The sequence below is a fragment of the Sceloporus undulatus genome, chromosome 7 (genome assembly GCF_019175285.1).
Source record: "Sceloporus undulatus isolate JIND9_A2432 ecotype Alabama chromosome 7, SceUnd_v1.1, whole genome shotgun sequence".
Classification (NCBI taxonomy): Eukaryota; Metazoa; Chordata; class Lepidosauria; order Squamata; family Phrynosomatidae; genus Sceloporus; species Sceloporus undulatus.
In genome coordinates, this window is record NC_056528.1 from 46,728,488 (window position 1) to 46,742,038 (window position 13,551).

Sequence of the window (13,551 nt, forward strand, 5' to 3'; positions counted from 1 at the left end):
AATCCAGCTTTCCTTTGGGTTATCCCAGTTTCCAGGGACCATGGGCTTGTCTACACACACCGAGGCAAGTTTGGGAAGACTGGTCACACAGTTCTCCTTTTTGAACACACTCCAGTCCAACAAATCCCAGTATGTGCCATACAGCAGTGGCTGTTCCGGGTTGTTTTCTATGTCCCCAACTATGACAATGTATGTATTTCTGACTCCCCCCTGGTCTCACACCAATGTTGCTATGGAGGATAGTCTACACATATGCACAAATATTCAGATTTTCCACTCAAAACCAGGACAAATCCCACCTTTCCCCCTTCCGTATTAAAGCCCCAAGGCCACAAAAAGGCCCAGATTTGGCCCCAATCGTCTTATACATCATTTTCACTGTGAAAAGTAGATAGCACCATTTTATTTGGCCTGTGTAGCCATGCTCCAAACGGTGTGGGGTCCTTGCTTTAGAGAGAAAGATATCACTTTCATAGGGATGTCCCCCATTTGACAGTTAGAAGGCTTTTCCTTTCGTACAGACTCAACGAGATGCTAAAAAGTTCCCATATTTTGGCATGAGCCCGCCATAAAGACAGAAATGTGTGCCCCATGTAATATATGAATGTGGACCCTATGTTAATTTTGCAGAGAAGCGCCTGGCTTATTTAACGGAAATCAATATTTCCATTTGGAAATTAAGGTAGAGCCCAACCTTATTAATAGCTACTTCCCGACTGCCATCCCCACATGTCATGAATTTTAACTGTCCCTTATTGCTATTTTGAAAACCTGGCAACACGAGGTGAGCTTCAATTTGTCCCAAACCGCTTTAGACATTTAAATGCAAATCAGCCCAGTGGCATGAAGGCACTGAAATGCTTTATCCTAACAGACTCATTCTCTGGGCATTGATTCTTACTTCATGATCCATAGAAGAGAGGGAAGTATCAGCAGGCTTGGGCAATGCCAAGGTTTGCAGTGGTACAAATATTTATTTAGCTGAAAATGCCTTCCGGCAGTCAAGGAAAACAAGCAATTCAATGCAGACTGAGGATATTCAGCAAAGATGCAGAATCCTGGCTGGACGTTGCAGGAAAATATGGAAAACAGACAAGGAATGGGGAACGGAGGGTTCTGGAACAAGGCATGCCTTATCCTCAAATATTTAAAACCTTACATTTTTCATACTGCAATCAGAAAAAGAAGTAAACCCATATCTTGGTGCTGTGTCTAGTATCGTTCTAAGGCTCAGCGATGGAGGTATGATCCATAGACAGCCTAATGCAGCACAGTTGCCTGAAGCTATCATTGTGCCATCTGAGTCAATAGAAATGAGCCCACTGATGTGCAATTGCTTTATAGATTGCAGCCTAAAGCTATATATAGCATTGCCTCCCCCCTCTCATTTTTTTCCTAGTCTACATGTACAAGTCAAATGGTTACAATTTATACTGTTGACATCCTAATCGATATTGCTCCACCCCCAAATGAGCAGGGCATCGATGTGTAAAATCCCACCCAGAACTAACTCTCTCTTTGGAGGCTAATTTTAATTAAGGCCATGATGGGAGGACAGAATCAGCCCCTGCCGGTTTTACTTTTTTATTGTTATCATTTCTTCATTTGTATCCCTCCTTTCCCCCAGTGCTAGAACTCAAAATACAGTTAAAAGTGTAAGTACAGAATCATAGAATAATAGAGCTGGAAAAACCACAAGGGCCATCCAGTCCAATCCTCTGCTGAGCAGGAATACACAACCAAAGCATTCCAGACAGATGGCCATGCAGCCTCTGTTTAAAAACCTCCAAGGAAGGAGATTCCACTATTCTCCAAGGGAGCATCTTCCACTGTCAAACAGCTCTTACTGTCAGGACGTTCTTCCTAATGTTGAGGTGGAATCTCTTTTCCTTTAGCTTCCATCCACTGCTCTGTGTCTTAAGAGTTTATCGCATGGGGCTTAAACCGCTCCTCAGCGCGTTCTAACGGGGGCGAGTGGGGGCGCGCATGGAATCACGTTCCCATCGCGTCCCAATTCGGTTCCAGAGGGCGCCATTTCTGGGAACTGTTTCAAAGCGTCCCTAGAAATGGCGCCCTCTGGAACCGAATTGGGACACGATGGGAACGTGCGGCGTCAGCGTCGTCGTCCCCCCGTGTGATAAAGTCGCGTTTTGGGCCCCATCCGGTGCCCATCGTGTTCCGTGCGCGCCCCCGCTCGCCCCCGTTAGAACGCGCTGAGGAGCGGTTTACCATGCGGTAAACTCTTTAGTCTCTGGACCAGAAGAAAACAAGCTTGCACCACCCTCAATAAGCCTCCCTTCAAATATTTAAGCATGGCTATCATGTTACCTCTTAACCTTCTCTTTCCCAGGCTAAACATTCCCAGCTCCCTAAGCCGCTCCTCATAGGGATTTATGATTCCGGTCACCCAAATGCTCCGGTTTGCCATTATCCCTCTGGAATTGTGGTGCCCAGAACTGGATTCAGTATTCCAAGTGAGATCTGACCAAAGAGGAATAGAGTAGTACAATTACTCCCTTCAGTGGACTAACGGTTCTCAACCTGTGGGTTGCGACCCCTTTGTGGGCCGAACAACCCTTTCACAGGGGTTGCCTAAGACATCGGAAAACTGCAGTTATGAAGTAGCAACGGAAATAATTTTATGGTTGGGGGTCACCACAACATGAGGGTCGTGGCATTAGGAAGGTTGAGGACCACTGGTCTAGACACTACACAGCTATTGATGAAGTCTAGGATTATATTTGTGTTTTAGGTGCCGCATCACACTTTTGACTCATGTTCAGCTTTTGTGGTCTTCTAAGACTCCTAGATCCCCTCCATGTGTCCTACTGTCCTATATCTGTCACCCATCCTATCCTGTGCATAAAAAGTTGTTGCTATAATACAATTAAGCAATCCATAGCAACAATTTGTTAGGGATATTTAAATTAAAGAAAGTAATACACTAGTGAGAAGATTTAAAAAATATGTGTCCTGACAGCTGTGCCGGTGTGTTGAGAGACCTGCTTATGTCCTTGGATTGTTATGAAGATACTTGTGCCTTCTCACCACCTTACTTTTAAATGGAAGCAAGCAATGTGTGACCTTCCAGAGGTTGCTGGATGGCAACTCCCATCACCTCTCCTTTTGATGGGAGCTGCCATCCAACAACATGCAAAGGGCCACAAGCTGTTTATCTTTGATTCAAAATATGAAAGGAGGAAGACGCTGGAGGGTAGCAACTCTAAATCCTCAAAGAAAGACCTTTGGAGATATCAGACAAAAGGTCTATTGAGTTCAGCATTCCTGTTTCCAGCAGAGGCTAGCAAGAAGCTTCTGAGAAGCCCAAACAGTGTCTTCCTTGTTTGGGCTCAGCAACTGATTTTTGGCGAGAGATCCTATTCCAGGATCTTGCATGTCACATCTTGAAATATAGTGACTAATATAGCTACGTTCCTCTTATGCAAAGACATCACATCTCCTGGAAGAGGCAAAATGGCTGCATTATGCAACAAGGACTTCCAATTCCACCCTCGCTCCCCATCACCAAAAGCATTTTCCAAGGAACTATATGTAAACAGAAGAAATTTAAACACATGCTTTTGATTAGCATAATCTCTAGCGGGAGAATTTACATCCCTTTTTGTGCTATCTCCACAGTTTTAGAAATAACTTTGGCAGACTGTTTGCTTTTTGTGTGTGTTTCTTTTCCAGCGATTTTCCAGAATACACATAGTTTTTCTAATTGAACTTCCAAAAACATTTGCATATGAAAACACATCTTCAACTCCTGGAGAGATCTGATAGCAAGAACTCACGCCAAGTGCATTTAAAAAGAATGTGCAGTTTTCTCATGAAACTTTTAATAGGAAGAGTGAATCTAATTGGTTAATTTTATGGTTGCAGACGAGAAAATTGCAAGCCATCCATTTCCAAACTTCTAAATGTCTTTGGTCCTTTTAATTAAAGCTCCATCAAGAAACCACTAAGGCAATTTTATGCGATTAGTTATTTATAGGCAACCATGATACACAACTAAAAATGAAAGACAACTGATTTGGAGTTTAAAGGTTTGTGATCTCTGAAGGAAGGGGGAGAGCAAACAACGTTCTCAAACATTCGCATCCTGGAACTAACATGCCTTTGTATGTACTTGAACCAGACGGACCATGAAATTACACCATTCAACATCTGTTGGGTAAAAATAGGTGCTCTTACATGAGAAACTCAGTTCATAGAGATCAAGGTTGACAAACAGACTGTAATTACAATGAATAGGTTGCCTTACTAGATTCATTTAAAACCCTTAACAAGTACATTTCTGGGTTCTGGAGAACACATTTGCATGCCACTAATCCCCACTTTTGTGAGCAAGAACACTCTTTGCTTATTATGAGCATCTGAAGACACTGAGGATTTGGTCCTTGTAATCTGAAGCTGGATAATAAAGTGAGATTAACCTATTTGGGTTAAGATAAATCCTTTCCACAACAGCTAAAACTGTGCATCTCGAGATCAGGATCATTCAACTAATAAACATGCAATATCAGTTACAATAAAAGTTACTTAGCATGTAATGTCAGTTACAATGACCATGAGATGAAAAGGTTAAAGAGGGACAGAATCTTAGAGTTGGAAGGCACCACAAGGGCCATCTAGAGTGATGGTCATCCAACTTACACAACTCCAAAGATGGAGAGCTTACCACCCTCCAAGACAATGCTACTATTGAATAGTAGTTTAATGTTTAATTATACTTCCTAATGGAATCTGGGACACACCAATCCATTATATTTTGTCTTCAAATATTTACTCATTTTTGGCCAGTTTGTTACATATGGATTGGCACTAGCTGGAGCAGCCTAGGGCTTGCAGAGTTGAAAGGATGCACACTTTGATTTCTGTCATCAGTCAAGAGGATGAATACAGCAGAATAGGCAAGGCAGTTTGGCTCCATGCATGGGCCAAAAAATGGAGAATGTGACTTTCCCCACATAGGCCAGGGTAGGAGACATCTGGAAGATCATCTCCCCCCAATATGAACCAGCCTAGGAGGCCCTGTTGTATGTCTTATCATCCTGAGACACCAAGATGGTGAGTGCATGAGACAGGACCTGCTTGGCAATATCAAGGGAAAAGAGGGACAGAGGCAAGGAGGAGACACAGCTGTGCCAGTTCCGATATCGGCATTGGCATAGCATCAACCATGTCACTGTCAATATTGGAACTGGAGCAGTAGTGACTTTTGCACCTGAGGAGTAATGGGACTGCAGTGCAATTGGGAGCTTATTGATTGTTCCCCCCCATTAATGCAAAGGGATGCCCTAACCATGACACAGAAGCTATCAGTAGGAGGCAACGTCATGCAATAAGTATTGCCAAAGGCACTGTTTTCCAACTCGATTTGTGATTTGAAAGCCACATGTGATAATCTCTGAAGTCACAATGAATATTAGGGCATGAACAAGAGTTGCAGCAGATGCATGAAATATTATCTTAAACCTGTGCATTTCTGAGAAACAGCTGAGAGCGGCATGACAAACAAGTACACTCTGCACTGCAGAACAAAGCCATTGAAAGCTAAATAACAACTTAGGAACGTAAGTGAATGATGAAACAGAGACAGGTTTAATACTGTTTAATTAGATGTTTCAGCTTCCAGCCTCTTCAGTTAACACCGGTGGGGATTTTAAATGAATGCTGGGAATCAAAGTGCTAGCTTTAAGGAGACACGGGTTGAAATAATTTAAGAAGGGAGCATATATGAGATAGTTTCATATCCTGGGAGAATGAATGGCGGGAATCCCATCAGCATACTGATCTCCAATTCTAATAATAAGCCCCCTGTTACCATAGCAGCTGTGGGATTTCTTTATTTACATATTCATTATTAAAATATTTGTATTCCACCCTATCTCTGAAGAATTCAGGGCCGGATAAAATCACTTTAGAATGATACTAGAGCAGTTTAAAATAGACTGTCCCTTCCATGGGAAGTCTGGTTGCTCCCTCCCTGATCTCTTTCCGTCGGCAGATGAAGACCATTTTATTGGGGAAGGGCTTTGAGTTGTAAATTACATAACAACAGTAGTCACAAAGTGGCTTCTTGTATCGTATTTTATTTTTAATCTGCCATTTGCAGTTAGGGCTCAAATGTGCTTCAATTGTTCTAATTGTGATTTTAATACATAGTTTAATTCCTTTTGTAAAATATTTTGTTTTAAACTTTTGGAAGCTACCTTGGATAGCATCCTGGAAGAAATTTCGGGATATAAATCCAATAAATCAAGTCAATAAATATTGAACTCATAATCTAACAGACCAAAGCTCAATTATGATCCCTAAACCCCCAAACCTTGAGCAAACGGTTATGCTTTAACTTGTTGCCAAAATGAAAAGTGAACCTCAGCGTTGGTCAATCAGGCCTCAAGGGGAGAGGATTTCAGGCACCAAAACTAAAAAGGCCATGTCCTATGGCTCCATATAGTCTATTGTTCCCAATGGTGAGACAGCGCAGAATATTCAGTTGGCATACTCTCCAACTGTTCCAATTTGGCAGGGACAGTCCATATTAATCCTCTGCCATCCCACTTTTTCAACTGCTTTTAAAATGCCCTGGTTTCTTTTTTCCTCCTCCTACTTTCCCCCTTTGACCTCATTTTCCTTCAGTTGCTGCAAACTGAGTTTAAAGTGAGAAAGTTGTTTCCTTTTAGTTAACTCAGCAGAAGGGAGAGGAGAAGGCAGAATCCTGTCCTTCCCAGTAGGCTCAGACAAAAACAAACCCCTGCAGCCTCTCCCAGTTCAAGTGTTTTTTCCTCACTGATAACTGTTGTTATCTTGAGCACACTCTGATGATGCTCACCCACAGGTTTCATCTTTACAGTGTTGGAGGGTAGGGGTTGGTCAACCATTGGACAATGTTAGAGAATGGGAAGGCTGGAATAATTCATTGTAAATGAAAGATGCAGACATATGGGCCCAAACAGACAGGCCAAAATAAAGCTACTTTGGGTCACACTGGAGGTATCCTGTTTAAATGATGCATGTGTCTTAAGAGGTTAGAAGCCGCACCAAAGCCACACTCCAGTCCTAAGGAATGGAGCGTAACGTTGGCGCCGCTTTTGGCCTCTTAAGAGGCATGTGTCATTTAAACATCATACCTCCAAAGTGATTTAAAGCAGCTTTATTTTGGCTTGTCAGTTCGGGCCCATATGTGACATTTTCTAAATCATTAACTCACTCACCTAGGAAAATATGTTGTTTTTTGTTTTTAATTGCATACTTATTTTAAATTTTTCAGCCCATAAGAGTCATTTGAGCTTGTGCCATTTTCTTACCTCGGGGGCTGTGAAGTGATGCTTCTGATGCTCGTCCTCCATCTCCGCAGTGACTCTGGTCAAAGGGAAGGCACTGGTCCCCTGTTCCTGCCACGACCTCATAGTTTTTAGCCAAATCCTTCGTTTCACTGAGAGATTTCACTTTGTAAACCCTTCGGGTATTCGTATCTGACAAGTAAAGGGATTCGGAGACCGGATCCATGGCCAGGTAGTACTTGTGAGCTGGACTAGTGCTAATAAAAGAGGGAGAGAGGAGGAACATAACAACAACAGCAACAACAATGCGTATCAGTCTTTCTTTGTTCCTCTGGGATCTTAAAATGCCACCTTGTTTTGCCACACCAGTTGGTGTGCTCATTTTTTGCGCAAGCACAAAATGTTAGCAATTCAAAAGAAAACGCACAAGGTACACGGAAGCCACACAACAAAGCCATGCTAGGCGGAGACAGAAGAATTACCGAGGCAATGTTCTTCTGTAAGACACTGTCAATTATTTCAGGCTTAATGCTTTGCCAATAAGGCAGCTGTGGAAGACCAAGAATCATCACAATAATGAGATCTGAACTAGTGCTCCATTACTCACACACACTGAAATGACTTACTGGGAAGATAAACACGTTGGCTTGACTCGGAAGGTGAGTTTCTCCTTGAAAAAGGCTCCTTCCGTCCATTAAAACAGGGATGGGCAAATATCCAAGTTCCAACATACATCCCTCATTGGTCACTGGAGTGTTGCACTAACCTCACCATGCTCCTCGAAATCTGACTGTTTTCTTTCTGCCTTCCCTTTTCTCATATACAATGCACAGACATATTATTTGCTTCCCTGTATTTGGCACAGACTATTCCTGTTGTTGTAGCCATATACACTCTGTTGTAGCCATATACGTTTTGTTGCCATGTCCTTTCAAGCCATTTCTGACTTACAGTGGACCATAATATACTTTTTTCTCAACAAGATTTTTTCAGAGGGGGTTTGCCATGTCCTGCCTCTAAGGCTAAGGCTGCACCCACACTGCAGATATAATCCAGTTTGACACTGCTTTAATTGTCATGGCAATAGTATGCAATTCTGGGAATTATAGTTTTGTGAAACATTTGGCCTTCTGTGTCAGAGAGCTCTGATGCCACAACAAACTATGATTCCCAGAATTCCATAGGACTGGGCCATGGCAGTTAAAGTGTATAAACTGAATGATTTCTGCAGTGCAGATGCAAGGTCACCAGTGGGTTCCTTTAAGACATTTCTGATCAATGGCGACTGTAAGGTGAGCCGATCACGAGGTTTTCTGAGGCTGAGAGTGTGTGACTTGCCCAGTGGGTTTCTATGGCTGAGTGGAGATTTGAACCCTGGCCTCCAGAGTCATAATCCAACGCTTAAGCCTCTAACCCCACTAGCTCTTTATTTATTTAACTATATGTTAAAAATAGGAGAAAAAACAATAATGACGTTTGGCACTACTTGAACTTCCATGGCACCATCCTACACAATCTTGGCATTCGCAGCTTTGTGAGCCACCAGCACTCTTTGGCAGAGAAGGCTGAAGACCTTGCAAAATTACCAATCTTAGGATGGAGCTACAGCATTTAAAGTAGTGCGAAACTGCATTATTTGCACATTGTAGATGTGCCCATAGTAGAGGTTCTAGTTCAAGAATGGTCATCTTCCAGAAATTCCAGAACTATATTCCTCTCCACTTTACTATGATGGCTGGGACAGTCCAATAACATCTGGAGGAATGCCTGATTCTGCTCTAGATTCAGACGTAACCCCAGGACTTTATTAATGATGTTCCTTAATGTTTATTCATTACTTGACTACTGGATCTAACAGGTAAGATAATGACCGCTGGCCCTTTTTGTGAAGTTTATCTGGAACGATGCAGTGTCAAAAAAAAGATAGCACTTTCTCTTGGCTCAGGGTCCTTCAGGCTGCTTGGGACACAGCCAAAGGGTTTGGGAGAATACATAAACAGAAGAAATAAACCAGCAATAATTTGCAGCGGTTCAGATAAAGCTTGGTCAGCTTTATTCAATGCCGTTCGTTGCAGAGGAATGAGCCTTCAAGAAACAGGAAAGCAACTCAAGGAATAATCATTAGCGAGTAACAAACAGATAAGCAGGTTCTTGAGGAAGGAGCCCGAAGAGTGACTTTCTGCTGATCAGCATCTCCAGACATTTAACTCAAGGACATTGCAGAAGAGCCTCCAGTCTTCCAACAGCATTTCTGGGAACCATCCAATGCTATGTTGTCTTTCGCAAAATATATCAGTGAGTTGACCCAAGAGAAATGTCCTGGCTCCTTTCTTCGCTGCAAGAACATCTACAAGGACAGCTGGAAGTTCAAGATCTTTTGTGACAGCATTCCCAGCTAAAATAAACTTTGATTATACAGTCAAAAGGATTTTGTGTTCCAGCTGCATGCAAATGACAGCATCTTCTAAACCGGAGGTTACCAACCTCCAGCCCTCCAGATGTTTTGGACCGAGTCCCAGAAGCGGCGCAACGAATGGTGCGAAATCCTGGGAATCTTAAATGGCAAAGAGCCTCTCTCTATGACTCTCCTGCCAGGCTTCGGTTGTGCAAACTTTTGAATCGCGCTAAAGATATAATTATCCACTGGTTTAATTGTGTGGCGGCAATTACTCTAATTACTTTAATTAATTACTTTAATTACAGGATTTTAAATATATATATATATATATATTTAATTCCAAGAATGCTCACTCTCTTGAAACTTCCATCGAAAGCAGAGTTATATGGGGAAAAGTGGTCTAGTCCTCCTTTCCTCGGCCATGATTCGAATATAAAATTCCTCACCCCCAAGAAATTAATTAGCATTGGTTAATTAGCTAATTAAGGGAAAATCTCTTTGATGCCAATAGGAGCTCCCCCACACTTTTGCTCATTTTGAAGTGGCAGGGTATTAATGCTCTGACAGTCTTTTAAATAGAGCGCTGTTTTCTCTTATGGTAAATACGCAACTACCTGTCTTTCACCTGTTTGCCAAGCATGCAACCAGTGGACATTGTGGCTCGCAAACCTGTTAGGAGCAAGGTAATACTATTGAGTGACTCACTTATATTTGAGCTCAATATGTGATGGGGCTTAGCTGAATCCCATGTCTCTAAATGTGAAATTAAAGGGGAAATCAATGGGAGGTTGCTTTTGTATACATCTATCTTTATGTTTGCAACCATTGGCATTCAGCTAAGAAATTGAGAGAGTTACTTTGGGGAGCTGCTGATCCCAAAATTCTCCAGTGATGCTGCAAGATAGTTTTTGGTCTCAAACAATTTCACAGCTCTATTATATGGTCCATCTCTACCTCTGGTATTTCTCTTGCTTAAAGGGAGCAAACATAACATTTCTAAGATGGTTAATTCAACAAATGGGGTTGCATGGTTGTGCATTTTTTTACACTGAGGAATGGTTGTTTCTCTGTAGCCATGGGAAATATGTCATATCCTAGCTCCTTTTTCTATGCCTATCCATTGGATGCATAGCTCTACGACTTGAGCCATATGGATGATTACCAATGACTGCCTGATTATTATATTACACTGCTTAGCTGTACAGTTAATTTCATAGAGCAGGTGTTCAGAAAGCTTAGACCATGGCATCTGTGTTCCCAAAGCCTACTGCCAATATCCAGAAGTTTCCCAATTGCAATTTTTGTGTGTGATTGCCACCCGAAAATCACAAGAACAGACCACCCAATGTGTGCAATTGCACCTAAAGGGACACAAACAGGGATGGACAATTGTATGGGGACCGAACCAAACATGCAGCCTGAATCTAAAACAGTATTAAAGAGAGAGCTTTTAGGGTTGAAGAGTGCGGTATAAATACCGTAAATAAAACAAATAAACATTAAAGACCTCCCTCTTCCGACAAGCCTACCCAGTTGATTTTGAATTATGCATTTTAAACTGGTATACAGTTGCACCTCCAAGTCCGTAGACTCAATCCACAGATTTGAAAATCCGAGGGGCAACCGCCATTAAACTTAATGGGGCGCGTGCCCATGGCGCTTGCCCTGCGTGCATGCGGCCCATTCAAACCTATGAGGCTTGAATATGTGCAAGATCTGGAACTTGCAGGGGGTTCCGGAACAGATCCCCCACGAGTTAAAAGGGCCGACTGTATTTTTAATTTCATCTCTGAATAATTTAAAGTGTAACAATTGTCTTATTCCTATGTTTATGCATTTAAACCTATGTGTTTAAATAGTTTTGTATGTTTGGTTGTCTATTGTGTTGTAATCTATGTTGTACCCCACCTTGAGCCTTGGGGAGAGGTGGTAAGAAATTTATTATTATTATTATTATTATTATTATTATTATTATTATTATTATGATGATGATGATTGCCCCCCTCTCCCCAGTTGCCCACCCCACTTCTGGAAACAAAAAAAAGGAAAGTCTCTTGTCTGTTACTGTGATAAATTTTACCAGCTGACTTCTTTTTTTGGGCCACTAACTCTTCAATTCTATCATACCTATTTTCATCAGTATGTAAGTTTGTTGTCAAGGAAGTTCTAATAGAGGGTCAGGGAGAATCTTGAACTCCCCTAATGAAGAGTGATTAGCAGACGCTGTGAGATAATGAATTTGCTAATTAGAGACTGATATTGCAAGATGTCTATTATCCTCCGTTGACACTGCAGCACCTTGGAGTAGTTGGTTACAAGCTAGTGTAGTGTAGTTCAGGCACCGGTCATGTTGTTTGATCAAGCAGAGGAGGAGGAAAAATGCAGTAATGGGGCAATGATGCCTGAAGGACGGAATATAGAAATATGGAGAAGGTGCGCAAAGAAACAGAAGAACAAGCAAGGTACATAATGTTTGGAGGACTGAAATAGTGACAAGAAAGCCGAATAAACAGAGGGTTAAATGGCATGATAGCATGCAGTGAAACTTTACATGAGCGCCAATGTGGAAAGCCAGAGAGTCTGAGACTACAACTCTGAAAGCCAGGGTTCGAATCCCCGCTCATCCATAGAAACCCACTGGGTGACCCTGGGCAAGTCACTTCTGAACAAATCTTGCCAAAAAAGCCTTGCGACAGATTTCCTTAGGTCGCCATAAGTCAGAAATGACTCGGAAGGCACACAACAGCAACAGCAAACCTTACATATTTCAACTTAGATGTAAGCATGAGTGTGGTTTCAAATGGTCCCATCAACTGGTCTCCCCAAGTTTGTACACACAACCCATAGGAACCTGTTTTAAAAGAGGTGAAAAAGCATTGCCATTGTTGCCAATGGAGGCTCTGATTATTTTTAAGCTTCTGCCATATGGGTGACAAAGATGTGTTTAGAGAGAAAAATGAGTTGGGCAGGAAGGTTGAAACCATCATTCACTCCAAGTGTGTCAAATCCTGATTGGCATGCGTATGTGCCTTCAAGTCGCTGGTTGAGTTATGGTGTCCCCACGAATTTCATAGGGTTTTCTTAGGCAAGGAATACTCAGAGATGGTTTTGCCAGTTCCTGCCTTTGAAATAACCTACTTCAAAGTAACAAAAGGAAATAAAATGTACCTCTCAGGGATGGGTTTTATGCAGCCCTCCAGATGTGATGGTGAGGCAACTCTGAGAGTTCCTTACTATTACAAATGCTGGCTAGGGCTGCTGGGACACACTGGGACATACAAGTCAAGAACAATGGTTGACCTGTGCACTGCATATTTAAAGCAGTATGTAGTTTATGCCACTGAGTAGACAATACTCGGGTAGCCTGTGGATTGACAACACACTTCAGTCAGCAGAAGGCAGTTTGCTATGACTGGCTACTGCCAGCAGTGGTGTACATGTCTCAAGGATTTTAGAGCACATGGGATGATGCATATCCCATGGGCTTTTTGTGGCCTTGAGGTGGGCAGCCTATGGGCATAATGTGGATGCTGCCACTTTTAGAGCTAACTGGAGAGGTGAGGTAGGAAGGTGGCACAGATTCCCATGGTCCAGCCATCTGCAAAAGGAAGCAGGGCCAAACTAGTTTGGCTCTAAGCCCTCTTTTGGACTGCTGGACCCTGCCTGCTCAACCTCTTCCAATGCAAGATCTCAGCCATATGTGGAGAGGACTTTGGGGACCTTTTCTTTGGAATATAGTCTTTGGAAGTAGCGGTGAGAACCAATTCTAATCTTCTGCTTTGTGTCCCATCAATAGCTTCATGTTGACATAGCTATTTCTCAAAATATTTCCAACAGAACAGTCTCTGAATCAGAGCTAGG

The 13,551-nt window shown here is 42.3% G+C and overlaps 1 protein-coding gene across 1 annotated transcript in view; it reads right to left on the reverse strand.

The window, feature by feature from the left end:
- TENM1 (teneurin transmembrane protein 1) overlaps nt 1-13,551 on the reverse strand; it is a 292,675-nt gene that overhangs the window by 44,536 nt on the left and 234,588 nt on the right. Inside the window, 1 exon segment of the mRNA XM_042479300.1 lies at nt 7,317-7,549. Coding sequence (XP_042335234.1) covers nt 7,317-7,549 — 233 coding nt within the window.